General features: G+C 46.9%; 1 protein-coding gene across 1 annotated transcript in view; it reads left to right on the top strand.

The window, feature by feature from the left end:
• The window catches only part of atp6ap2 (ATPase H+ transporting accessory protein 2), a 67,985-nt gene extending 45,287 nt beyond the window's left edge, over positions 1-22,698 (top strand). Inside the window, exons 7-9 of the mRNA XM_072513880.1 lie at positions 11,983-12,132; positions 17,199-17,318; positions 21,659-22,698. Of these exons, the coding sequence (XP_072369981.1) occupies positions 11,983-12,132; positions 17,199-17,318; positions 21,659-21,853 (465 nt within the window). The 3' untranslated portion in view covers positions 21,854-22,698. The remainder of the gene's footprint in view (positions 1-11,982; positions 12,133-17,198; positions 17,319-21,658) is intronic.
• The last annotated feature ends 4,052 nt before the right edge of the window (positions 22,699-26,750 follow it).

The raw sequence follows: 26,750 nt of genomic DNA, 5'->3' as shown, positions 1-26,750 counted from the left end.
TGCTGCCTTCTTTGTTCACCCCTATCTATCTTTCCGCAAGATATTCGACGAACGGTTGCCACCGCCTAGTAAACCCTTGAGCCGACCCCCTTAGGACGAACTTAATCCGCTCTAACTTTATGAACCCCACCATATCATTTATCCAGGTCTCCACCCCCGGGGGCTTGGCTTCTTTCCACATTAGCAATATTCTGCGCCGGGCTACTAGGGACGCAAAGGCCAAAACATCAGCCTCTTTCGCCTCCTGCACTCCCGGCTCTTGTGCAACCCCAAATATAGCCAACCCCCAGCTTGGTTCGACCCGGACTCCTACTACTTTCGAAAGCACCTTTGTCACCCCCATCCAAAACCCCTGTAGTGCCGGGCATGACCAAAACATATGGGTATGATTCGCTGGGCTTCTCGAGCACCTCGCACACCTATCCTCCACCCCAAAAAATTTACTGAGCCGTGTTCCAGTCATATGTGCCCTGTGTAATACCTTAAACTGAATCAGGCTTAGCCTGGCGCACGAGGACGACGAGTTTACCCTGTTTAGGGCATCTGCCCACATCCCCTCCTCAATCTCCTCCCCTAGCTCTTCTTCCCATTTCCCTTTTTGTTCGTCCATCATAGTCTCCCCTTCGTCTCTCATTTCCCTATATATATCCGACACCTTACCGTCCCCCACCCATTTCTTTGAGATGACTCTGTCCTGCACCTCTTGTGTCGGGAGCTGCGGGAATTCCCTCACCTGCTGCCTCGCAAAAGCCCTCAATTGCATGTACCTGAATGCATTCCCTTGGGGCAACCCATATTTCTCGGTCAGCGCTCCCAGACTCGCAAACTTCCCATCCACAAATAGATCTTTCAATTGCGTTATACCTGCTCTTTGCCACATTCCATATCCCCCATCCATTCCCCCCGGGGCAAACCTATGGTTGTTTCTTATCGGGGACCCCCCCCAGTGCTCCGGTCTTTCCCCTATGTCGTCTCCACTGTCCCCAAATCTTCAGTGTAGCTACCACCACTGGACTCGTGGTATAGTTCCTTGGTGAGAACGGCAATGGGGCTGTCACCATAGCCTGCAGGCTGGTCCCCCTACAGGACGCCCTCTCGAATCTCTTCCACGCCGCTCCTTCCTCCTCTCCCATCCACTTACTCACCATTGAAATATTAGCGGCCCAATAATACTCACTTAGGCTCGGTAGTGCCAGCCCCCCCCTATCCCTACTACGCTGTAAGAATCCCTTCCTCACTCTCGGAGTCTTCCCGGCCCAAACAAAACCCATGATACTCTTTTCTATCCTTTTGAAAAAAGCCTTCGTGATCACCACTGGGAGACACTGAAACACAAAAAGGAATCTCGGGAGGACCACCATCTTAACTGCCTGCACCCTCCCTGCCATTGACAATGCTACCATATCCCATCTCTTGAAATCTTCCTCCATCTGTTCCACCAACCGCGTCAAATTTAGCCTGTGCAATGTGCCCCAATTCTTAGCTATCTGGATCCCCAGGTAACGAAAGTCTCTTGTTACCTTCCTCAACGGTAGGTCTTCTATTTCTCTACTCTGCTCCCCTGGATGCACCACAAACAGCTCACTCTTTCCCATGTTCAATTTATACCCTGAAAAATCCCCAAACTCCCCAAGTATCCGCATTATTTCTGGCATCCCCTCCGCTGGATCCGCCACATATAGTAGCAGATCATCCGCATATAAAGATACCCGGTGTTCTTCTCCTCCCCTAAGTATTCCCCTCCATCCCTTGGAACCTCTCAGCGCTATCGCCAGGGGCTCAATCGCCAGTGCAAACAGTAATGGGGACAGAGGACATCCCTGCCTAGTCCCTCTATGGAGCCGAAAATATGCCGATCCCCGTCCATTCGTGACCACACTCGCCACTGGGGCCCTATACAACAGCTGCACCCATCTAACATACCCCTCTCCGAACCCAAATCTCCTCAACACCTCCCACAGATAATCCCACTCCACTCTATCAAATGCTTTCTCGGCATCCATCGCCACTACTATCTCCGTTTCACCCTCTGGTGGGGCCATCATCATTACCCCTAACAACCTCCGTATGTTCGTGTTCAGCTGTCTCCCCTTCACAAACCCAGTTTGGTCCTCATGAACCACCCCCGGGACACATTCCTCTATTCTCATTGCCATTACCTTGGCCAAGACCTTGGCATCTACATTGAGGAGGGAGATTGGTCTGTAGGACCCGCATTGTAGCGGATCCTTTTCCTTCTTTAAAAGAAGCGATATCGTTGCTTCTGACATAGTCGGGGGCAGTTGTCCCCTTTCCTTTGCCTCGTTGAAGGTCCTCGTCAGTAGCGGGGCGAGCAAGTCCAAATATTTTTTGTAAAATTCAACTGGGAATCCGTCCGGTCCCGGGGCCTTTCCCGTCTGCATGTTCCTAATTCCTTTCACCACTTCTTCTACCGTGATCTGTGCTCCCAATCCCATCCTTTCCTGCTCTTCCACCTTGGGAATTTCCAGCCGATCCAAAAACTCCATCATTCTCTCCCTCCCATCCGGGGGTTGAGCTTCATACAATTTTTTATAAAATGTCTTAAACACTTCATTCACTCTCTCCGCTCCCCGCTCCGTCTCTCCATCTTCGTCTCTCACCCCCCCTATTTCCCTCGCTGCTCCCCTTTTCCTCAATTGGTGTGCCAGCAATCTGCTCGCCTTCTCTCCATATTCATACTGTACACCCTGCGCCTTCCTCCATTGTGCCTCTGCAGTGCCTGTGGTCAGCAAGTCAAATTCCACATGCAGCCTTTGCCTTTCCCTATACAGTCCCTCCTCCGGTGCTTCCGCATACTGTCTGTCCACCCTCAAAAGTTCTTGCAACAACCGCTCCCGTTCCTTACTCTCCTGCTTCCCTTTATGTGTCCTTATTGATATCAGCTCCCCCCTAACCACCGCCTTCAACGCCTCCCAGACCACTCCCACCTGAACCTCCCATAGTCATTAAGTTCCAAGTACTTTTCAATGCATCCCCTCACCGTTAAGCACACCCCCTCATCCGCCATTAGTCCCATATCCATTCTCCAGGGTGGACGCCCTCTTGTTTCCTCCCCTATCTCCAAGTCTACCCAGTGTGGGGCATGATCCGAAATGGCTATAGCCGTATATTCCGTTCCCCTCACCCTCGGGATCAATGCCCTACCCAACACAAAAAAGTCTATGCGTGAATAGACTTTATGGACATAGGAGAAAAACGAGAACTCCTTACTCCTAGGTCTACTGAATCTCCACGGGTCCACCCCTCCCATCTGCTCCATAAAATCCTTAAGCACCTTGGCTGCTGCCGGCCTCCTACCAGTCCTGGACTTCGACCTATCCAGCCTTGGTTCCAACACCGTGTTGAAGTCTCCCCCCATTATCAGCTTTCCGGTCTCTAGGTCTGGGATGCGTCCTAGCATTCGCCTCATAAAATTGGCATCGTCCCAATTCGGGGCATACACGTTTACCAAAACCACCATCTCTCCCTGTAATTTGCCACTCACCATCACGTATCTGCCCCCGTTATCCGCCACTATAGTCTTTGCCTCGAACATTACCCGCTTCCCCACTAATATAGCCACCCCCCTGTTTTTCGCATCCAGCCCCGAATGGAACACCTGCCCTACCCATCCTTTGCGCAGCCTAACCTGATCTATCAGTTTCAGGTGCGTTTCCTGTAACATGACCACATCTGCTTTAAGTTTCTTAAGGTGTGCGAGTACTCGTGCCCTCTTTATCGGCCCGTTAAGCCCCCTCACGTTCCACGTGATCAGCCGGGTTGGGGGGCTTCCCACCGCCCCCCCCTTGCCGGTTAGCCATCATCTTTTTCCAGCTTCTCGCCCAGTTCCCACGCGGCTGTATTTCTCCCAGACGGTGCCCCCCCGCCCATCCTTTCCCGCACCCACTCCCCCCTTTCCCCAGCAGCAACAACCCCGTAATTCCCCCCTCCCCCCCCCACCCCCCCCGCTAGACCCCCCGCTAGCGTAATTACTCCCCCCATGTTGCTCCCAGAAGTCAGCAAACTCTGGCTGACCTCGGCTTCCCCCCGTGATCACGGCTCGCCCCGTGCGGCGCCCCCTCCTTCCTGCTTCTCTATTCCCGCCATAATTATCATAGCGCGGGAACCAAGCCCGCGCCTCTCCCTCGGCCCCGCCTCCCATGGCCAACGCCCCATCTCCTCTCCCTCCCCACCTCCCCCATCACCACCTGTGGGAGAAAGAAAAGTTACCATACCGCAGGATTAATCATACAATCCCTCTTCGCCCCCCCCCCCCCCACACTCGTCCCACCACTTTGTCCAAACGTTCATTTTCGTAGTCCAATCATTCCAATTTTTCTTCTACAATAAAAGTCCACGCTTCATCCGCCGTCTCAAAGTAGTGGTGCCTCCCTTGATATGTGACCCACAGTCTTGCCGGTTGCAGCATTCCAAACTTTATCTTTTTTTTGTGAAGTACCGCTTTGGCCCGATTAAAGCTCGCCCTCCTTCTCGCCACCTCCGCACTCCAATCTTGATAGACGCGGATCACCGCGTTCTCCCATTTACTACACCGAGTTTTCTTCGCCCATCTAAGGACCATTTCTCTATCCTTAAAACGGAAAAATCTCACCACTATGGCTCTGGGAGTTTCTCCTGCTCTCGGTCCTCGCACCATAACTCGGTATGCTCCCTCCACCTCCAACGGACCCGTCGGGGCCTCCACTCCCATTAACGAGTGCAGCATCGTGCTCACATATGCCCCGACGTCCGCCCCCTCCACACCTTCAGGAAGGCCAAGAATCCTCAAGTTGTTCCTCCTTGCGTTATTTTCCAGTGCCTCCAACCTCTCCACAGATCGTTTCTGGTGTGCCTCCTGTATCTCCGACTTCACCACCAGGCCCTGTATGTCGTTTTCATTCTCTGCTGCTTTCGCCTTCACGACCCGAAGCTCCTGCTCCTGGGTCTTTTGTTCCTCTTTCAGCCCTTCAATCGCCTGTAATATCGGGGCCAACAACTCTTTCTTCATTTCCTTTTTTATCTCCTCCACGCAGCGTTTCAAAAACTCTTGTTGTTCAGGGCCCCATATGAAACTGCCACCTTCCGACGCCATCTTGGTTTCTGCTTGCCTTCCTTGCCGTTGTTCCAAAGGATCCGCTGCAATCCGGCCACTCTCCTCTCCTTTTTCCATCCGTGTCCAGGGGGAACACCCTTCTGGTTTACCGCACGGTGTTTTCAGCCGTTAAAATTGCCGTTGGGGCTCCTATCAAGAGCCCAAAAGTCCGTTTCACAGGGAGCTGCCGAAACGTGCGACTCAGCTGGTCATCGCCGCACCCGGAAGTCCTGAAGGAGATTGATAACCAGGATTAAAACTTTAAAGTTGAGGCATCACTAGGAGCCCGTGTAGGTCAGTGGCAGAGAGGTGATGGGCAAATGGAACTTGCAGCAAGGAAGGGTATGGGCAACAGTTTTGCAGGACCTCAAGGTTTACAGGGGATAGACTGTGGGAGGCCAGCCAGAAGTGCATTGGAATAGTCTAGCGCAGTGGTTTTCAAAGTGGGGGTTGCGGGATGATGTGAAATGGGTCGCCAAAAGGTCTCCAAAAATAATCCCCGAGGATCGCCTGACCTTGTTTCCTATTTTCTCCCTGGGTGAATCCTGGCTGCAGTACAGTGTGTGGCCACATGAGGCTAATGTAGAGTCCGGTGCCGTGGACTTTCTGCCTCCTTTATAATCACTCTTATAACCACCGACATAGTCTCCAGCAGCCACTCCCGTTTCTGCAGCAGCTGATCAGGTTAGTCAGCACCTGCACCTACAACCGAAGAGTTTAAAAGAAAAGAAAAATCAATTACCTTTAAATTTATTTCCTGCAGATACGCCTTCTGCACAAAGTTAGTTTCCACCAGTGCTTTGTGCTCGTTTTGTTCCAGGCCTGCACCCTCACCCAAAACCAAGTGACTGCTGACTGGAATATGTATCCACAAGTGCCCCAGTCAGTAACTCGTAGCCGCAATAGTCCCTCAGACAGGATTTAGCTCTATCAGATAATTCCTGTGTATCCTTTCAATTGGTCCATTGTCATAAAGCTGATTTCCATTTGTCCCGTTCTGTACTCTGCTCTGGGGCGACGGGTGTGCGTTTGGGAACCCATCCATCCCAGTCGGGGGAAATGCATCAGTTCAAGTACAGCTCACACAAAGAGACCGACTTCAGAGTTATCATTCTGAATCGGATACATGTTTAATGTCAGCCACTGTTACCATTGTCAATTAATCTTGAATATCTGCATCCATGAAGACCAGACGGGGTTTGTGAAGGGGAGACAGTTGAACGCGAATGTGTGGAGGCTTTTGAACGTTATCATGATGCCGGTGAGGGAGGGGGAGGCGGAGATAGTGGTGGCGATGGACGCTGAGAAAGCCTTCGATAAGGTAGAGTGGGGGTACCTGTGGGAGGTGCTGAAGAGGTTCGAGTTTGGGGAGGGGTTTGTCAGGTGGGTTAGGCTGTTGTATGAGGTCCCGATGGCGAGTGTGGCCACAAATAGGAGGAGGTCCGAGTACTTTCAGTTGCACCGAGGGACGAGACAGGGGTGTCCCCTGTCCCCCCTGCTCTTCGCACTGGCGATTGAACCCCTGGCTTTGGCACTGAGAGAGTCGAGGAACTGGAGGGGGTTGGTGCGGGGTGGGGAGGAGCATAGGGGGGTGTCGCTTTATGCGGACGACCTGCTGCTGTATGTGGTGGACCCGGTGGGAGGAATGCCAGAGGCAATGAGGATCCTTAGGGAATTCGGGGACTTTTCGGGGTACAGGCTCAATATGGGGAAGAGCAAGCTGTTCGTAGTTCAGCTAGGGGACCAGGAGAGGGGGTTTGGCGAGCTCCCACTAAAAAGGGCGGAGAGGAGCTTCAGATATTTGGGGGTCCAGGTGGCCAGGAGCTGGGGGGCCCTGCATAGGCTTAACTTTACAAGGCTGGTGGAGCAAATGGAGGAGGAGTTCAAGAGGTGGGACGCGTTGCCGCTGTCCCTGGCGGGTAGGGTGCAGTCAATCAAAATGACGGTGCTCCCAAGGTTTTTGTTCCTGTTCCAGTGCAACCCCGTGTTTATCCCGAAGGCTTTTTTCAGGCGGGTTAACAGAAGTATAATGGGGTTTGTGTGGGCGCGAGGGACTCCGAGGGTGAGAAGGGTGTTCCTGGAGCAGAGTAGAGATGGGGGGGGGGGGGGGGGTGGGGGGGGCTAGCGCTGCCCAACCTCTGTGGGTACTACTGGGCCGCCAATGCGACAATGGTGCGCAAGTGGGTGATGGAGGGGGAGGCGGCTGCATGGAAGAGGCTGGAGACGGCGTCCTGTGTGGGTACGTGTCTGGGGGCGCTGGCAACGGCGCCGCTGCCGCTCCCTCCAAGGCGGTATACCACGTGCCTGGTGGTAGTGGCGGCCCTCAAAATTTGGGGGCAGTGGAGGCGGCATAGGGGGGAAGTTGGGGCCTCGGCATGGACCCCATTACGGGGGAACCACCGGTTCGCCCCAGGAAGAACAGGTGGAGGGTTTTCGGGGTGGCACAGGGCAGGGATCCGAAAGTTGGGGGACCTGTTTGTGGACGGGAAGTTCGCGAGCTTGGGTGAGCTGGAGGAGAGGTACGGGCTCACCCCGGGGAACACCTTCAGGTACTTACAGGTAAGGGCGTTTGCCAGACGGCAGGTGGTGTAATTCCCATGGCTACTGCCACACACAGTACAGGACAGGGTGCTCTCGGGGGGAGGGGGGGGGGGGGAAGAGTGGGGAAGATCTCGGAAACTTACCAGGTGATGCAGGAGGAGGAGGAGGCCTCGGTGGTGGAGTTGAAAGGTAAGTGGGAGGAGGAGTTGGGAGAGGAGATCGAAGAGGGGACGTGGGCAGATGCCCTAGGGAGGGTGAACTCTTCCTCTTCATGCGCGAGGCTCAGCCTCATACAGATTAAGGTGCTGCACACATGACCGGGACAAGGATGAGCAGGTTCTTTGGGGGTGAGGACAGGTGTGTTAGATGCTCAGGGAGCCCAGCAAATCACACCCATATGTTCTGGGCATGCCCAGCGCTGGAGGAATTTTGGAAGGGTGTAGCAAGGACGGTGTCGAGGGTGGTAGGATCCAGGGTCAAACCGGGCTGGGGGCTCGCAATATTTGGGGTGGCAGAGGAGCCGGGAGTGCAGGAGGCGAAAGAGGCTGGAATTCTGGCCTTTGCGTCCCTGGTAGCCCGGCGAAGGATTCTCCTTCAGTGGAAAGATACGAGGCCCCCAAGCGTGGAATCCTGGATCAGTGATATGGCAGGGTTCATTAAATTGGAGAGGGTGAAATTCGCCTTGAGAGGGTCGGTACAAGGGTTCTTTAGGCGGTGGCAACCGTTCTTAGACTTTCTGGCAGAACGATAGACATTGGTCAATGGCAGCAGGAGGGGGGGGGGGGTTTACTTTATTTTTGTTTATGTTATTTACACTGGAAGGGTCTGAGGGGGTGTATACACCTGTTGTCTTAAGTCGGGGTGCTAATGTTAATTTATTATTTAGGTACGGGGGGGGGGGGGGTTTGGGGGGTTGCTTTTTTAGATTGTGTTTTGTACTTAACCCTGTTGGGTTCTTTTTTCTTTCTCATTTTGTTATTGATAATTTATGAAAACCTTTAATAAAATTTTTTTTTTTTTTTAAATCTTGAATATCTGTTACCATTAAAGTTGTCAGTGTTGGTTCAATTTCTGTGACAGTTAATCTTGTTGATGTCTGTTGAGTTTCACTTACTCTTAACCTTGTCAATTAGATCCATGTTTAAAGTTATGCTGTGTTTTCATAAGGAGTTTGATGTATATTTTAAATGGGGAGCTGCTTTCCACTGACATTCTGAGATCAGTCGCTCTCTCAGTGAGACTGACTTTGCGATCAACGGTGAGTTTCCTTCCTTCCCCATCAGCCCAAAATCCAGGCATGTTTCTAAGAACTCTCTCATTTCCCCTCCAAACACCTCAGGACTCCGAACAAAAGACACACACTGACCTGTGCAGAGACTTTTATTACAAGTTATTTAGATCTCCAAATAACAACAAAAAATAGAAAATATATTTGTACATTTTGTTTACATTTAATAATGCAGAAGTGATAATACAGAACAATGAATGTGATATTTGAAGACTTAACTATGGAGAATCTATTGTGAACGTGGCGTGGGTCGCGAGAGACGGCCATTGTGTAAAAATGCGTCGCCGGAGAAAAAGTTTGAAGAACACTGGTCTTGCGTAGGATGAGGATTTCAGCAATTGGTCTGAGGGAGGAGTGGAACCCAGCAAGGTTAGAGTTGGTTTTGGTGATGGCATGGATATATGATCGAAAGGTCATGACACTAAGGTTGTAAGCAGTCTGGTCCAGTGGCAGGCAGTTGCCAAGGAGAAGGATGGAGCTTCTGGCAGGGACTAAAGATAATAGCGACAGTCTTCCTAATATTTTGTTGGAGGAAATTTATGCTCATCCAGTACTGGATGTAGGACAAGTGGTCTGATCATTTGGAATCAGTGGAGAAGTGGTTGTGAAATAAAGCTGTGTATCAGGAAACTGAGCTTTTGGATGATGTCACTGAGGGGCTGCTTGTGGATGAGAAATTGGAGGGCCAAGGATAGATCTTTGGGGGGGGACATTAAATAATGATGCTGGCACAGGAAGAGAAGCTATTGCAAGTTGTCCCTGGGTATGATTAGATGGTTAAGAATGGAACTAGGCAAATACAGTCCATATTACTGGACAACGTTGGGAGACGCTTTGGAGGATTGTGTGGTCAGCATGTCAAAAGACTGTAGACGGGTCAGGAAGACATCAAGGCATAGTTTACCATTGCCGCTTGTGACTTTGGGAGTTGTTTCAGTACTGTGGCAGGGTAGAAACCTGATTGGAGGAAAATCAAACATTGGAGTTCTGGGTTTGGGAGGTGACTGCATTTTGAAGAATTTTGGCGCAAAGAAAAGAGCAAATGGGCAGTGAGGACTTTTGAGGAGAGGACTGTTGGTGTCAGATTTGGGGGAAATGGGGACAATACCTGACCAGAAAGAATGTTAATATTGGCTAATGCGGGGCCAAAAGGGATCTCATGGACAAGATGAACTTGGAGAGGCCCTGAGGGGAGATGAAAAAAAATAGAGAAAGATGTAGGAAATCTGAAATAAAACAAAATGCTAGATTAACTCGGCAAGTCAGGCAGCATCTGTGGAGAGAGAAAAACAATTAATTTTTTAATATAAATTTAGAGTACCCAATTATTTTTTCCAATTAAGGGGCAATTTAGAGTAGCCAGTCTACCTACCCTACACATCTTTGGGTTCTGGGGGTGAGACCCACGTAGACACGGGAAGAATGTGGAAACTCCACATGGGACAATGACCAGGGGCCGGGATCAAACCCGGGCCCTCAGCACCTTGAGGCAGCAGTGCTAACTACTGTGCCGCCCAAGGTAAACACAGTTAATGTTGCGAGTCTATATGACCCTTCTACAGGTGTGATTTATGGACTTGGGTTGGGTTACATACCAAATGTTTTTTTGCAGATTATGTCACCAAGAGGCATGATGTAGAGATGAGACTGATTATGGATCCGTATGAAAGCTCAGTCGACACAGTCGATTAGAAAGAGGCCATTGCTGGAGATGCTCTAGTAATACAATCAGTAAGAGTAGAATCAATCTAGAGCTGGTGTTTGAGGGCTGCAGAGAGGACAAGGAGGTATTGTGCATCATTGTCATAGTTTAAAAAAAATAAATTTAGATTATCCAATTTTTCTTTTTTACAATTAAGGGGCAATTTAGAGTGGCCAATCCATCTAACCTGCACATCTTTGGGTTGTGGGGTGAAACCCATGCAGACAATGGGAGAATGTGCAAAATCCACACGGACAGTGACCAGGGGCCGGTCCTCAGTGCCGTAGGCAGCAATGCTAACCCCTCTGCCACCGTGCCGCCTGACATCATTGTCATAGTCAGAATGTTTTTCATTCTTGGTTTTTGCCATTTCATTGAATGGACAGAAACCTAATTTGGAGACATTCAAATACAGTATAGAGAGGATCTGGGTGGCAACATGACCAAGGAGATTGGAGCTGTAGCGGTTGTTAGCTGGACAGAGGAGGCAAGGTTTTTATTTGGAGACTGGTAAGATGGCAGCCTTGAAAAAGGGGACAGTCTGACAGAAATGTTTAAAATTAAACCTAATGTGGTGCAGGGGTAGTGCCCCACCACTGAGACTGAAGGTCCAGGTTCAAGTTTCACATCGAGACTTGATGGCCACAGAAGACATGTTCATAAAATGGCCAAACATTGGATTATCAGCCTGTCAATCTTTCCAATGTGCCTGATGGCAGGCAGTAAGAGCGGGAAAATATATCCTGCTCAGCTGTAGCATAGAAGGCAACGGCAAACCAATGCAGTACTTTGCAAAGCATAATCCTGGACAATCTAATAGAAATCCATGGTTGACAATGCCCTCTTAAGGCATAGCACCTGGAGGAGGAGTATCGCAGCCAGAAAGGGAATAATTTAGAATCCATCTCAACAATGAGTGAAGATTGTGGTTTTGAGAGTGATCTTGGTAATATAATTTACCTGTCATGGTCATGAACACCAATTAGTAGCTATTCACCAGAGGTGTGCTCCCTTCCAGAACAGTAGGAAGACAGAGAACCGAGGCCAAGCTCTGAATTGTAAATAATCCTCTTTGATCAGTAACATTGGGAACTTGGCAATGTACTGATTGTTGCGAAGTTAATGTTGGGAGAGCTGAAAGTGTATGTGTCCCACCAGCATGTTGGGTCTAATATTCTCTCTTGTGTTGCAGTTCAAATGTGGATTTCCTTTAAAAATTCCTGTACAATATAAAGCATGTGTGAATATCCAACATAATTTGAGGACCCTCAATTACCTTTTGGCTGCATTACAAAGTTAATGTGACTTCAATGGGCATTTTCTAAAAAGAATAACCTTGGATGTAAAATATTCCCACAGCTATCCAGGCACAAACATTTGGCAAAAGACCGTTCACCTGACCTGTATTCACTGGAGCTGGCAGGTCTGGAAGAGATTATAAAACGTTATGGGCAAGACTCCCAGCAGTTCCGTGATGCTGCCCAAATCCTTGCTTCAGTCATCCAGAAGGTAAAATAACATCACTTTGGTTTATAATTTGCACACTAATCTTTACCCTGCTACCCTACATATTTTTTCTGGCCACCCTTTTACCAAGTTAGAGGTTAAGAATATTTTAAATAAATTTTACTCAATACAATCTCAGTGCTCCTACAGAAGTGGTATTTTCTTCTACTGCTTCCCAACCTGTACTCGTAAGTTAGTATTTTTGGGGCGGCACGGTGGCGCAGTGGTTAGAACTGCTGCCTCATGGCGCTGAGGATCCGGGATCGATCCCCGCCTTGGGTCATTGACCATGTGGAGTTTGCGCATTCTCCCCGTGTCTGCGTCACCCCCACAACCCAATGATGTGCAAGCTCGGTGAATTGGCCACACTAAATTGCCCCTTAATTGGGAAAATAAGAATTGGGTGCTCTTTTCTTTTTATTTATATAAAAAAAAAAAAAAATTTAAAAGTGGAGTATTTTTGGAAAAGAAGTTTTCAACATATACCAACATTGTATCAGAGGTGAATTTGGTATTAAATGCGGTATCTCACTGATTAAATGTGTTCAAAACCATTGTTGCTTTGAACAAAACCAACAGAACATGATTCATTTGTTGCCAATTTGGATCTATGTCAGTATAACCTGCCAGTGGATCCTGATCTAAATTTGCTATGCATGTTCTATACAGCACATGGTTTTTGTCCCATTAAATATGGGCTACTCTACATGAAACTTGCAGATTAAGTAAAAAGGAGCTGGGATCAAATAGTTTTTTATTAATTTGCGTATGCAAATTAGATGGATAAAAATGTACGGTTATTCTTGAGCTGATTTTTTTTTTTGAGGGGTGTTATGATGCTCCTTTTTTAAATGGGACAAATGCCTGAGGGAACCACTTACAATATTAGCTTGCATGGAGACCAGGAAGGTATGAATTTGGAATTCATTTCAACTGTGTGTGAACCTGGCATTTTAATGGTCTTGACTGTTACTTCCTTGTCATGAGCATGAACACTAAACACTGAAATCACAATGCAATTTCTGCAAAAGGACATTAAACAGGTTATGTTTTTACATATTGTGATGAGGACCCCAATGTCTGTTCATCAAGCAATTTTTTAAAAACAGAATACTGGGGGGGGGGGACACGCCGAACTAGGAGGCAACAGTATGTAAATAAAGAAAAGTAGAACAATTTTTTTCACATTGTATAATAAATGAAAACGAACGTCAAATGTACGTAACTGAAAAATACCAATAAAAAGATTTTTTAAAAATAGAATACTTCCTTGAAGCACTTCCATGAAGCTTATCACTATAGAAATCAAATTTATTTTGGGCTGTAAGCTATTTTACATTTTTCTATTCCAACTTTATAGATGTCACAATACTGTTAGGAAAACAAAGGTAGTTTCACGGGATTTATAGATGTATTGGTAAACATTAGAAATAAGGTATTTTAAGTGGATTTAATTAATGTTTCTGTGACTGGAAGGGTAAAACCTATAGTTAGATTCATGCTGGTGTGGGGGTTGGTTCTATTGTGCTTGGGAGGGCTATGACATGAAGAAAGGCATAAGCAGGTGAGAGTTGCTTATAAACTGGGGCCTTGTGAGGTAGAGAAGCGTTTTGTGTTTTAGATTAGCTAATTTGATTTCAGTTCAAAATAGATTGTGAGAGAGAAAGTAGCTCTCAGCTCTGCTAGAAGCATTTGTTTTTAGAAGGCTAAAGAGAGAACAACCCTCAGCCTTGCTAGAGGAAAAGCCATATTATGGAGTAATGGTTAAGAAAACGGATGCCGAAAATCTAAAGTCCAGATAGTGAAGGAAACTAAAGAAATGGAAAGAAGTGCCCAAGAAGTCTGGAGGTGAGTGAACAGAGACCAAAGTATTGTTCAGAAAAATTCAAGGAAGAGGAAACTAAGTGTTCTGAGCTAAAGAAACAATTGCAGTCACCAGATTTAAATTGGGGCAGCAGCCTTTAAAGATAAAACCAACGTCTCACGCCACTTTAATACAGTCTGGAAATCAAGAGTTAAAGCAATTGTGAGCAGTTTTCACAGCAGTCAAGACAAAGAAATCCTAACGGTGTTGGTGTAAAATCCTGGACTGTATTCACTTGTTACAAGTGGAGAGGAAGCTTTGTTTAATAGTGTCATTTAGAAAACTTGGTCTGGATTTAGGAATGCAAACTGCTAAGGGAAGCATAATTATGAGAGAAGATTCTAAAGCACGTTTTTGGAGTGGAGTTTAGAAACTCTTGTGACAATCATCTGGGGGATTCTGAGGAGACATTGTGTATTTTCCCACAGTCATCTTGTGTCCTTAAAAGGGACTTTGTGTTAATGAGACCGTTGTAAATTAATATGTACTTTGTAATCTGTGTTAATCCTAAAACCTGTATGTATTGTCAAGCTAAGGGGGGAGTAAAGCTAAGGGGGGAGTAAAGGTGTATTGTGTCATAATCCAATTTTATCATGTTTAATAAATGTTTTTCCTTGTTATTTAAAAACTAATTAATGGTTCTGCCTGTTCCTCCACATTTATAAAAAAATTAAAAGTTATGATCTTCTTGGGCCAGGGTTCTATTCGGCGATCTTCCCGTCCAGTTATAACATCAACTGGAATCGGAACAATATTATAAATTAACATTTAATTACTGGTCATATAAGATGATTGGAAGATGTGCTACTTATGCATACATAAACCATGTACCTTTGGCATTTTCCAATAGTTTCAATGTTGAGATTATTTTACGTGCTGCTAAAATTAACTAGTGGGTTTAAAATGACTATTTTTGCTTCACACCACTCCATTCCGTAGTAGAATGTAAATACCTTCCTGCTGCATTAATTCAGATTAATTTACTGGAAGGAATTAAGCAGTAGCCAACTTGTCAAAAACTTTCCAAAGTTTTTATGTTTGTATAATCTGATAACCGATTTTGCTTCCTCCAGTTCAAGAACTGCATGCTTCACATATCAGGAACAGGGGTGTTGTGGTCAATATATACCATTTATGGGCAGCACGGTGGGGCAGTGGTTTAGCACTCTGCCTCACAGCGCTGAGGTCCCAGGTTCGATCCCAGATCTGACTCACTGTCCATGTGGAGTTTGCACATTCTCCCTGTGTTTGCCTGGGTTTTGCCGCCACAACCCAAAGATGTGCAGGGTTGGTGGATTGGCCATGCTAAATTGCCCCTTAATTGGAAAAAATGAATTGGGTACTCTAAATTTAAAAAATATATACCATTTATGTCCTATAATATTTTACATCCATTCATGTTAATGGGAAGAAAATCCTACTGCACCTGATACTAGCCTGTCTCATTCATTACCTCATTCCCAATATGTGCTCATTTTGCTCAAAATACAGAAACTTTTAAAAGTTGCCCCAAAAGTTTCTGCTTTTTGTATCTAAAATGCAAACAATGCCTTTCAAACTAGCATTTATAGCCCAAGAATAATAAAGTTCTTCTCGCATCAAGCGTTGAAAGCATCAGGCTTGAGCAGATGAGCAAGTGAAAGTCTCACACTGAAACATATCCTTTGATCACATAATCTTCCTTTAACACTGCTCCAGTTCAAAACACTTTGCTTGTTTGTTTTCTCTTTTCACTATCTGATTACAGCCAGGACATCTCCAGTAATAGGTTCTCTTCCTGCCCTTAAAACAATGTCTTGGATCCTCCAAGAATCTATTCTTGGCCCTTGCCTCTTTTTTGTTTTCTTTTCCACATTGTGTGTTGGTGACATTTTTGCAAATATAGTGTCAGCTTCCACTTGTACGCTGATGACACTCCACTGTACCTTCCCACCACCTCTGTTGTCAGCCTGTTTATCCAACAATCCATCCTGGATGAGACGTAATTTACTGCAGCTAATATTGGGAAGATCATTATCTTTGCCCCCCTCAAACTCCATGGGCTGGATTCTCCGCCCCACCACGCCACTTTTCAGCCTCGACCTGCCGGCAGGATTCTCCGTTACATCGGCTGGTCAATGGGGTTCCCATTGTGGGGCAGCCCCACGCCGTCGGGAAACCCCCGGGGTGCTGGCAAAACGGAGAATCACGCCCCATACTCCTAACAGCTGATTCAGTATCCCCTTAATGGTCATCATCTTGGGGAGAAACAGACTGTCCCTAACTACAACACCTTATTCCGTTCCATATTCTTTTTATTATAAAGATTGTCTGCTTCCACCTTGGTTGTTTTTTTTGCATTTGTCCATGAGCTGTATTCAGGCCAGCATTTATTGCCTATCCCTAATTGCACTTGAGAACGGGTACACTATGTTAACTTCATATACTCAAGTGTTGTTTAGGTACAGAGTTCCAAGATTTAAATATGCTAATTATTAAGAAATTACGATAGGTTTGCACATCAAGATGGCGTGTGTCTTGGAAGAGAGCTTGCAAGTGGTATTTCCTACATACTTGCTGCTCTGGTTCTTCCAGGTGGTAGAGGTCACTGGTTTGGAAGCCTAGAACGGTAACCATCCCAGAACTCTCCATTCCTCCAACTGAGGCCTTTCGTTCATTCTGCTTCTTTTGGCCCATCATTGACTGCTGTCCTTTTTAAACTTGCCTTGGCTCCACATTCTGGAATCTCCCCCCCCCCCCCCCCCCAAAAAAAAACCCTCCCAATTAAAATGCTTCTTTAAAATCGAATTCATCAGCAATTTTATGGTGATTATTTCTGTTACCACTTCATTTAATTTGGTAATAAATGTTTTTAATATGCCTCTGTTAAGCCTCCTCAGCTTCAACATAGGACGTTTCTCTATCTATAAATGCAAGTTGAATTAAAATTGCTTCATCTAATTAATGTTTTATTATTTGTACCAACCTATTATAGTTTTAAAATACTGTGATTAGAACAGGTTTCAGTCATTTCAAGTGTTTCTTTATCTCGTCACTTTAAAAACCTACAAAAGAAATTAAGCCTCATTGAATGGCTTTTTATTGTAACTTGCATATTATTTGTGTTGGCCAACTGAATACTTTAAATTAAATTTGTAAAGACATGTACAACTCCTAACAAATGGCAAGCTCTATATGCATAGATTTTTCTTTATTTTGTTTTTAGTTTGCAGATGAGGTGTTCTCCATTTACAGTGGAAATGCTTTGATTGAATTGTTGACGGTGAAAGAATTTGATGCCTCTCTTGTGAGGAAGACTCGATCTATCCTAGAGTCTCCATCCATAGTAAGTAGAGTTTTAGTTCCATAGTTCAGCTCCAAGAGCCTCCTTAAATATTTTGTCTTGATTCACATCATGTGGTCAATTTTTTTATTCCTCAACCAACAACACTGGGAACAGATTATATGGTCATATTGCCAATGTGAGAACTTTCTGTGCACATTACAACAGTGACTACACTTCAGTCATACTATTTGGCTATTAAGCAAGTGCATTGGGACAACTGAGGTGGTGAAAGGTGCTATATAAATGCAAGTCCTTTGTTTTGAGGGCAACTTGAACTTTGACTATTGAGGGGCAATAACATGCCAGTGTTGCCCAACTCCTGGGATTTTATTTGCTTGTCTTGTAAAAAGAAAAACAGCTGAGGAAACAGTTTATAACTGAAGACCAAGAGAATTGTTCACAATGAGAAAATAAGTCAAAAAGCTCCTGTTACATTTCGGTTTTGGGGTTTTTATGGGTGTTTATTTTCCTTATGAAAACTTGGAACTGTTTCGCACTGAAATCCTTGCAAAACCTTGTGCTATAGGTGCCCATCGTGGTACAAAAAAAATGCCCCTTGGCAAAATTCCTCCAATTCCCCTTCGAAAGTATATAGTAAATGGTTGCAACTGGTTACTGACTCATAAATTCTGAAACTGTTTGATAGTGGTGATGTGGGCAATGCAAAGATTATGTTTCCACTTGTGGACGAGACCAGAACTAGTTTCCACAGATATCAGATAGTTGGCGATAAATCAAATTCTCAGCTTTGGTTACATTAAAATAAGTAAAATCTTATGTGGAGCCTTGAACATAAGAACTAGGAGCAGGAGTAGGCCATCTGGCCCCTCGAGCCTGCTCCGCCATTCAATGAGATCATGGCTGATCTTTTGTGGACTCAGCTCCACTTTCCAGCCTGAACACCATAACCCTTAATCCTTTATCATGAGCATGAGCAAAGAGGTTATGTTGAACATCTATAAGACACTAGTTTGGCCTCAGCTGAGAATTGCTTCCAGTTCTGGTTCCCACACTTTAGGAAAGATGTGAAGGCATTTGAGAGAGTGCAGAAAAGATTCAAGAAATTGGTTCCAGAGATGAGGAACTTCAGCCATGAAGATAGATTGGGGAATTTGGAACTGTTTTCCTTGGAGAAGACAGTCTGAGAGGAGATTTGATGGGGTTATTCAAAATCACAAGGGAAGTCTGGGCAGAGTCGATAGGGTAAAATTGTTCCTGCTAGAATAAACATTTTTGAAATTTTTTTAAAAAATTGTTCCTGCTTGTGAAAGGATTGAGAACCAGAGGGCACAGAATTAAAGTAATTGGCAAAGGAACAAAGCGACACGAGGAAAAGCTTTTTCACACGAGTGGCTAAGGCCAGGAATGCACTGCCTGAGAATGTGGTGGAGGCATGTTCAATAAAGACTGAATTGGATTGTTATCTGAAAAGGAAGAATATGCGGGGTTGCAGGGAGAAGATAGAGAATGGCACTTAGTGAATTACTCATTCGGAGAGCTGGCACAGACAATGGACCGAATGGCCACCTCCTGTGCTGGAACAATTCTGTGATTCACAGAACTTCAGATGAAGGAAATGCAGTTGTCTTTTTTAAAAGATAGGCCAGTAATGATCAGTCTTTCGTCAAAAGACTAGCAGAAAATGCTGGAAATATTCAACATATTTGGCAGCATCTGTGGAGAGAGAAACAGTTTAGGGGCCATCAACCCGAAATGTTGACTCTGCCAGACCTGCTGAGTATTTCTAGCATTTTCTGTTTTTATTTCAGGATATCCAGCATCTGCAGTATTTTGTTTTTGACTGAGTATAAACATTCGCTTCAACATGCTCTATGAAAAAAATAATTTAACTAATCCAGCAGGCAACATAGTGTATTTTTAAAATACACATTAATCAGATGGCCAGCACGGTGACACAGTTGTTAGCACCGCTGCCTCACAGCACCAGGGACCCAGGTTCAATTCCAGCCTTGGGTGACTGTGGAGTCTGCATGTCTTTTTTAAAAATAAATCTTTTTATTGGCATTCCTCATATTTATAAACTGTTGTATATATACACATCACATTTTTCTCGCCTGCGCTAATTTCCTTTTAGTATACAGAGGTTTAGTTTGTCCTTCGTTTAACTGACCCTACGTGCCTTTCATTGCCCTCTGGATCGGTCTATGGTTCTTCCCCATTCACCCCCCCACCCCCCCGGCTTCGGCTGTTCTTTTATTTTATTTTCCGGACAGAGTGGAATCATCTCTCATGTGTCGTCTCCCCCTCCCCCCCCAAAGTATCCAGGAAGCCTTCCTCTGACCCTCGGGTGGCGTACTTAATCTTCGCCAGGTGGAGAAATTCCGAAAGGTCAGCGAGCCAGTCTGCAGCTGTGGGGGGTGCTGCCGATTGCCAGCCGAGCGGGATTCTCCGGCGTGCGATTAGGGAAGTGAAAGCAAGGGCGTTGGCCCCCTTCCCCATGTGTAATTCTGGCTGCTCCGATACCCCGACGATTGCCACTATTGGGCATGGCTTCACCCTCACTCCCACAACCTTGGACATTGCCTCGGAGAAGGCTGTCCAGAACCCCGCAAGCTTGGGGCAAGCCCAAAACATGTGGATGTGGTTGGCCGGGCCCCTCTGGCACCGCTCACATTTGTCCTCCACCTCCGGGAAGAACCTGCTCATTCGGGTTTGTTGCTCGTTTTAGCCTTAGTTTAATTGCTCTTGTTCTTTCACCTTTGCCCTTGAGTCACCAGGTATCTTTCTGATACCGCCACGTGGTTCAAGTCCGAGTAAGGATCAATAATCCAACACACCGCTTAGTAATAGTTAAATCAACGCACATTTATTATATACAGTAATCAATACTTGTACATTAATTCTACTTCTAAGCTACTTCCTACAACTAACCACCCAATACTTAACTGTAGAAATGGCCCACCAGGTCAGGGAAACAAATGGCCTTTCGTATGGGTTCTGAGCCTGCGGGATTCAAAGCTGGTACAGGTCGACAGTCAGGAGTGCCTATCTCGTAGCGAGCATTGGAGTAAGACTTACTATTTCTCACGGCTGTTGCAGAGGGTCAGCAGAAGGGTCTCGAAGGGTGCAGAGAGGAGAAGAACGGTCGATTTGAACTTGGCCCCTATTCTTATAGTCCCCAGGGGCTTCCCGCCTCTCGGGGCGGACCTTGTACCTGGTTCCAAGTGATTGGTTCGATATTCTCCAATGCTGGAGCGATTCCTTGATAGAGGGGTGGTCTTTCACCTCTCTTTGTGTAAGCTCCTACTGGCGCCGAAAAGTCTGGGTTGGCTTTGTGTTTCTAATTATTAGCATATTGTTCCCGGGATTGCTACTTACTATGCAGATGGCTGGTGTGTTGTGTTGATGGCTGGAGGTATTGATTCTGTCTGGCCACCCCAGAGACGAATACACAGTTTTGCCTGCAGCTGTCTGTTTGAGTCCTGTTGGCTAATTTTCCCATCAGCCTCTTCCGTTCGCCATTTTAAATCGGGGTTTGGCCATTCTAATCGGGAGTTAGCCATTTTAAGCGGCTACAGGTTCTGGTCAGGTGCGCTCCGTGCACCACTTTGAGCTGCCTTGCGCAGGGGGGAGGTGGAGTTCACCCTGCTCAGTGCTTCGCTCCAGAGTCCCCAGTTCGTCCTCCCATTTTTGCCTGATCTCGTCCAGTGGAGTCTGGGCTCTGTCCAGTAGCTGTCCATATATTTTCCCACATAGCCCCCCCCCCCTCTCGTTGCTTGTGCCTAGTCTGCACGTCTTTATGGATTTATAGGGATGCAGCGCCAATTTATTCTCCAATAAGAAATTTGCCTGAACGTATGCATATTAGTCCATAAATAAAAAATAACAGCTTTTGTGTCACAAAGGTCTTTGATTGATTTTAGAAACTGTCGTCGTCGAGACAAGACACAGTGTGGGGAAACAGCCAAAACTTTAGCACTGCTGCCTCACAGCGGCAGGGACCCGGGTTCCATTCCGACCATGGGTGACTGTCTGTGTGGAGTTTGCATGTTCTCCCTGTGTCTGCGTGGGTTTCCTCTGGGTGCTCCAGTTTCCTCCCACAGTCCAAAGATGTGCAGGTTAGGTTAGGTGGATTGGCCGTGCTAAATTGCCCCTTAATATCCAAAGATGTGCAGGGTAGGTGGAGTTGAGGGGTAGGGAGAGGAGAGGGCCTGGATGGGGTGCTCTTTCAAGGGTAGTGCAGACTCAATGGGCCAAATAGTCTCCTTCTGCAGTGTAGGAATTCTATGGTTCTGTAGAAATTCAATGATTAGAACTTGAAGCTCTGGTGAATGAAGGAGCAATATATTGCTAACATTTGTGGCTTTTTTTTTTTATAGAGCAACAGAGGCAGTCCATATGGTTTGGCCTACCAATACAACTATAACTATGCGGTTGTGTTCAATATTGTCCTCTGGTTGATGATAGGCCTCGCTTTAGCTGTGATCGTCATTGCCTACAACCTGTGGAACATGGATCCTGGTTATGACAGCATTATCTATCGAATGACGAGTCAGCGAATTAAAATGGAATAAGATGCCTGCTTCACATTTAAGTCCAAAGAACCCAGTCAATGAAAATAATGTAAATTTTTGAAGTTGTAGAAAAGGTTAAAATATCAAGGCTACTAGAGTTCGGTTTTGCTAGAGTGTGATAGTGGGCGAATAATTCACTTTTTGGTGTGTAAAATTATACATTTCCACGGTATCTTGCTGAAGTATCTGTCTGTCATGGCTATTAACTCTTAACTCTGGAATGGATGAGCTGATTGCCTGGTCATGAATGATTTCTTTTCGATTGCTTATATTGTGATAGTGGTTTAAGTATAAGGAAATAAATTGTTTTTGTATTCTGGACATGAGATAAATAGGCAAATATGAATTAAATTTTTTCTAAACCATCCATTGGATAAAGCCTTGCAAATCCATTTCCAATACCTTTTTATATTGCAATTAAATGTGTGTGTTGGCACTGTTTCTGCTTTTGTAAATCACCACTGTGCACAGCTTACTGTTTAACTCAGTTTGTCATTTTCATGTTATAATAATGAAAGTATCATGGATAGACATGGCAAATGTGATCAAAAATTCACTGCAACAACTTATTTGACCTTTAGGACATTGATTGTGATATGATTTGGCTTCTTTATTTTCATAGCTAATTAATATGGCTTAAAAGATGTAAACTGCTGTGCAGACTCCTGAATGGTGGTGCTGTGGTTTTGTGTGGTTCAATTGTAATTGTTACAACTATGTTTGCAATGAGTAATTCTGATACCTGACAAAATAATGGTAGAAATTAGTGGTCAGTCCTGCTATTTATGAATGGTTGTGTTTTACCTGATGTTCAAAGCAAATGTTAATAAAGAATTAAAATTAAATTCTCAATAGTTAACAGTATTTACTTTAGCAGTAAATGTAATGTAAATCAACAAATGCAAACTTGTAACAACCCAAGAGCCAAATTTCCCATTTTGAAAATTTGAATTCTATAGCAGGTACAACATGGGAAAAGGCCATTTCACTCAACTCGTTGATGTTTATTCTCCACAAAAGCAAATAGTCTCAAATACATTGATTCCCATATAGAATCATAGAATCCCTACAGTGCAGAAGGAGAATATTCTTTTTTTAAAAACATTTTTATTAAGCTTTTCATAAAATATCAATAAAAAAATGAAAAAGGAACCCAACAGGGTTAAGTACAAAACAGTCCAAAAAAGCAACCCTCCATACCCCCTTGTAGCCATGTAAAATGGCTAACTCCCGATTAGAATGGCCAAACCCCGATTTAAAATGGCGAACGGAAGAGGCTGATGGGAAAATCAGCCAACAGGACTCAAACAGACAGCTGCAGGTAAAACAGTGTATTCGCCTCTGGGGAAGCCAGACCGAATCGATACCTGCAGCCATCTGCATATCAATCAGCAATCCACAGGAACAATTGATACAAAATAGACACACACAGCCAACCCAGACCTTCCGGCGGCAGCAGGAGCTGACACCACAACGAGAGGTAAACGACCACCCCTCGATCAAGGAATCGCTCCAGCATTGGAGAATATCGAACCAAGTGATTGGGACCAAGTCCAATCACTTGGAACCAGGTACAAGGTCCGCCCCGAGAGGTGGGAGGCCCCTGGGGACTATAAGAATAGGGGCCAAGTTCAAATCGACCCTTCTTCACCTTCTCCTCTCCGCACCCTTCAAGACCCTTCTGCTGACCGTCTACAACAGCCGCAAGAGAACGTAAGTTTTACTCCAACGATTGCTACGAGAGAGGCACTCCTGACTATCGACCTGTACCAGTTTTTGAACCCCGCAGGCTCCAAACCCATTCGAAAGGCCATTGGTTTCCCTGACCTGGTGGGTCATTTCCAAAGTTAAGTATTGGCCTGTTGTAGGAAGTAGCTTAGAAGTAGAATTAATGTATAAGTATTAATTGCTGTATATAATAAATGAGCGTTGATCTGACTCTTACTAAGCGGTGTATTGGATTATTAATCATTACTCGGACTTGAACCACGTGGCGGTATCAGGAAGATACCTGGTGACTCGAGCAAAGGTGACAGAATTAGAACAATTAAACTAAGGCTAAAATGAGCAACACTCTCCCCCCGTACATAAATAATAAATTAACATTAACACCCTGACTTAACAAATATATACACCCCCCAGTATAAATAACAAAAACAAAAATAAAGTAACCCCCCAGAGTTGCTGCTGCCATTGACCAATGTCTACCATTCTGCCAGGAAGTCTAAGAACGGTTGCCACCACCTAAAGAATCCTTGTACCGACCCTCTCAAGGCGAATTTCACCCTCTCCAACTTAATAAACCCCGCCATATCGTTGATCCAGGATTCCACGCTTGAGGGCCTCGCATCCTTCCACTAAAGAAGAATCCTCCGCCGGGCTACCAGGGACGCAAAGGCCAGAATAGCGGCCTCTTTCGCCTCCTGCACTCCCGGCTCCTCTGCCACCCCAAATATTGCGAGCCCCCAGCCCGGCTTGACCCTGGAACCTACCACCCTCGACACCATCCTCGCTACACCCCTCCAAAATTCCTCCAGCGCTGGGCATGCCCAGAACATATGGGTGTGATTTGCTGGGCTCCCTGAGCACTTAACACACCTATCCTCACCCCCAAAGAACCTGCTCATTCTTGTCCCGGTCATGCGTGCCCTGTGCAGCACCTTAATCTGTATGAGGCTGAGCCTCGCGCACGATGAGGAAGCGTTCACCCTCCCTACAGCATCTGCCCACGTCCCTTCCTCGATCTCCTCTCCCAACTCCTCCCACTTACCTTTCACTTCCACCACCGAGGCCACCTCCTCCTCCTGCATCACCTGGTAAGTTTCCGAGATCTTCCCCACTCCCCCCACCCCCCCGAGAGCACCCTGTCCTGTACTGTGCGTGGCAGCAGCCGCGGGAATTCCACCACCTGCCGCCTGGCAAACACCCTTACCTGTAAGTACCTGAAGGTGTTCCCCGGGGGGGGGGAGCCCATACTTCTCCTCCAGCTCACCCAGGCTCGCGAACTTCCCGTCCACAAACAGGTCCCCAACCTTCGTAGCCCTGCCCTGTGCCACCTCAAAAACCCTCCATCTGTTCTCCCTGGGACCAACCGGTGGTTCCCCCGTATTGGGGTCCACACCGAGGCCCCAACGTCCCCCCTGTGCCGCCTCCACTGCCCCCAGATTTTGAGGGCAGCCGCTACCACCGGGCTCGTGGTATACCTCCTTGGAGGGAACGGCAGCGGCGCCATTGCCAGCGCCCCCAGACTCATACCCACACAAGACGCCATCTCCAGCCTCCTCCATGCACCACCCTCCCCCTCCATCACCCACTTGCGCACCATTGGCGGCCCAGTAGTACCCACAGGGTTGGGCAGCGCCAGCCCCCTCTCATCTCTACTCCGCTCCAGGAACACCCTTCTCACCCTCTGAGTCCCTCGCGCCCACACAAACCCCATTATACTCCTGTTGACCCGCCTAAAAAAGGCCTTCGGGATAAACACGGGGAGGCACTGGAACAGGAACAAAAGCCTTGGGAGCACTGTCATTTTGACTGACTGCACCCTATCCGCCAGGGACAGCGGCAACGCATCGCACCTCTTGAACTCCTCCTCCATTTGCTCCACCAGCCATGTGAAATTAAGCATATGCAGGGCCTCCCAGCTCCTGGCCACCTGGATCCCCAAATACCTGAAGCTCCTCTCCGCCCTTTTTAGTGGGAGCTCGCCAATCCCCCTCTCCTGGTCCCCTGGGTGAACCACGAACAACTTGCTCTTCCCCATGTTGAGCTTGTACCCGAGAAATCGCCGAATTCCCTGAGGATCCTCATTACATCCGGCATTCCCCCCACCGGGTCCGCCACATATAGCAGCAAGTCGTCCGCATAGAGCGATACCCTATGGTTCTCCCCACGCTGCACCAACCCCCTCCAGTTCCTCGACTCCCTCAGTGCCATAGCCAGGGGTTCAATCGCCAGTGCGAAGAGCAGGGGGGACAGGGGACACCCCTGTCTCGTCCCTCGGTGCAACCGAAAGTACTCAGACCTCCTCCTGTTCATGGCCACACTTGCCATTGGGACCTCATACAACAGCCTAACCCACCTGACAAACCCCTCCCCAAACCCAAACGTCTTCAGTACCTCCCAAAGGTACACCCACTCTACCCTATTGAAGGCTTTCTCAGCGTCCATCGCCACCACTATCTCCGCCTCCCCCTCCCTCGCCGGCATCATGATAACGTTCAGAAGCCTCCGCACATTCACGTTCAACTACCTCCCCGTCTGGTCTTCGTGGATGACCTGCGGCACACAATCCTCAATCCTCGTGGCTAAGACCTTCGCCAGCACCTTGGCATCTAAGTTTAGCAGCAAAATCGGCCTGTAAGACCCACACTGCAGGGGATCCTTGTCCCACTTCAGGATCAAGGAGATCAGTGCCCGGGACAAAGCCCCCCCCCCCCCCCCTCCCTTGCCTCATTGAAGGTCCTAACTAGCAACGGGCCCAATAGGTCCATATATTTTTTATAGAATTCGACCGGGAAACCATCCGGCCCCGGTGCCTTTCCCGCCTGCATGCTCCCTATCCCTTTGGTCAGCTCCTCCAGCCCAATCGGGGCCCCCAATCCCGCCACCAGTCCTTCCTCCACCTTCGGAAACCTCAGTTGATCCAGAAAGCGGCCCATCCCTCCCTCCTCCAATGGGGGCTCGGACCGATAGAATTCCTCATAAAAGTCCCTGAAGACCCCATTGATGCCAACCCCACTCCGCACCACATTCCCTCCCCTGTCCTTAACTCCGCCGATCTCCCTAGCTGCGTCCCGCTTCCGAAGCTGATGCGCCAGCATCCGGCTTGCCTTTTCCCCATACTCGTAAATCGCCCCCTGGGCCTTCCTCCACTGCACCTCCGCCTTCCTGATGG

Source organism: Scyliorhinus torazame, chromosome 8 (genome assembly GCF_047496885.1).
Source record: "Scyliorhinus torazame isolate Kashiwa2021f chromosome 8, sScyTor2.1, whole genome shotgun sequence".
In the NCBI taxonomy this organism is placed as follows: domain Eukaryota; kingdom Metazoa; phylum Chordata; class Chondrichthyes; order Carcharhiniformes; family Scyliorhinidae; genus Scyliorhinus; species Scyliorhinus torazame.
This window is presented reverse-complemented; position numbering and strand designations above follow the sequence as displayed.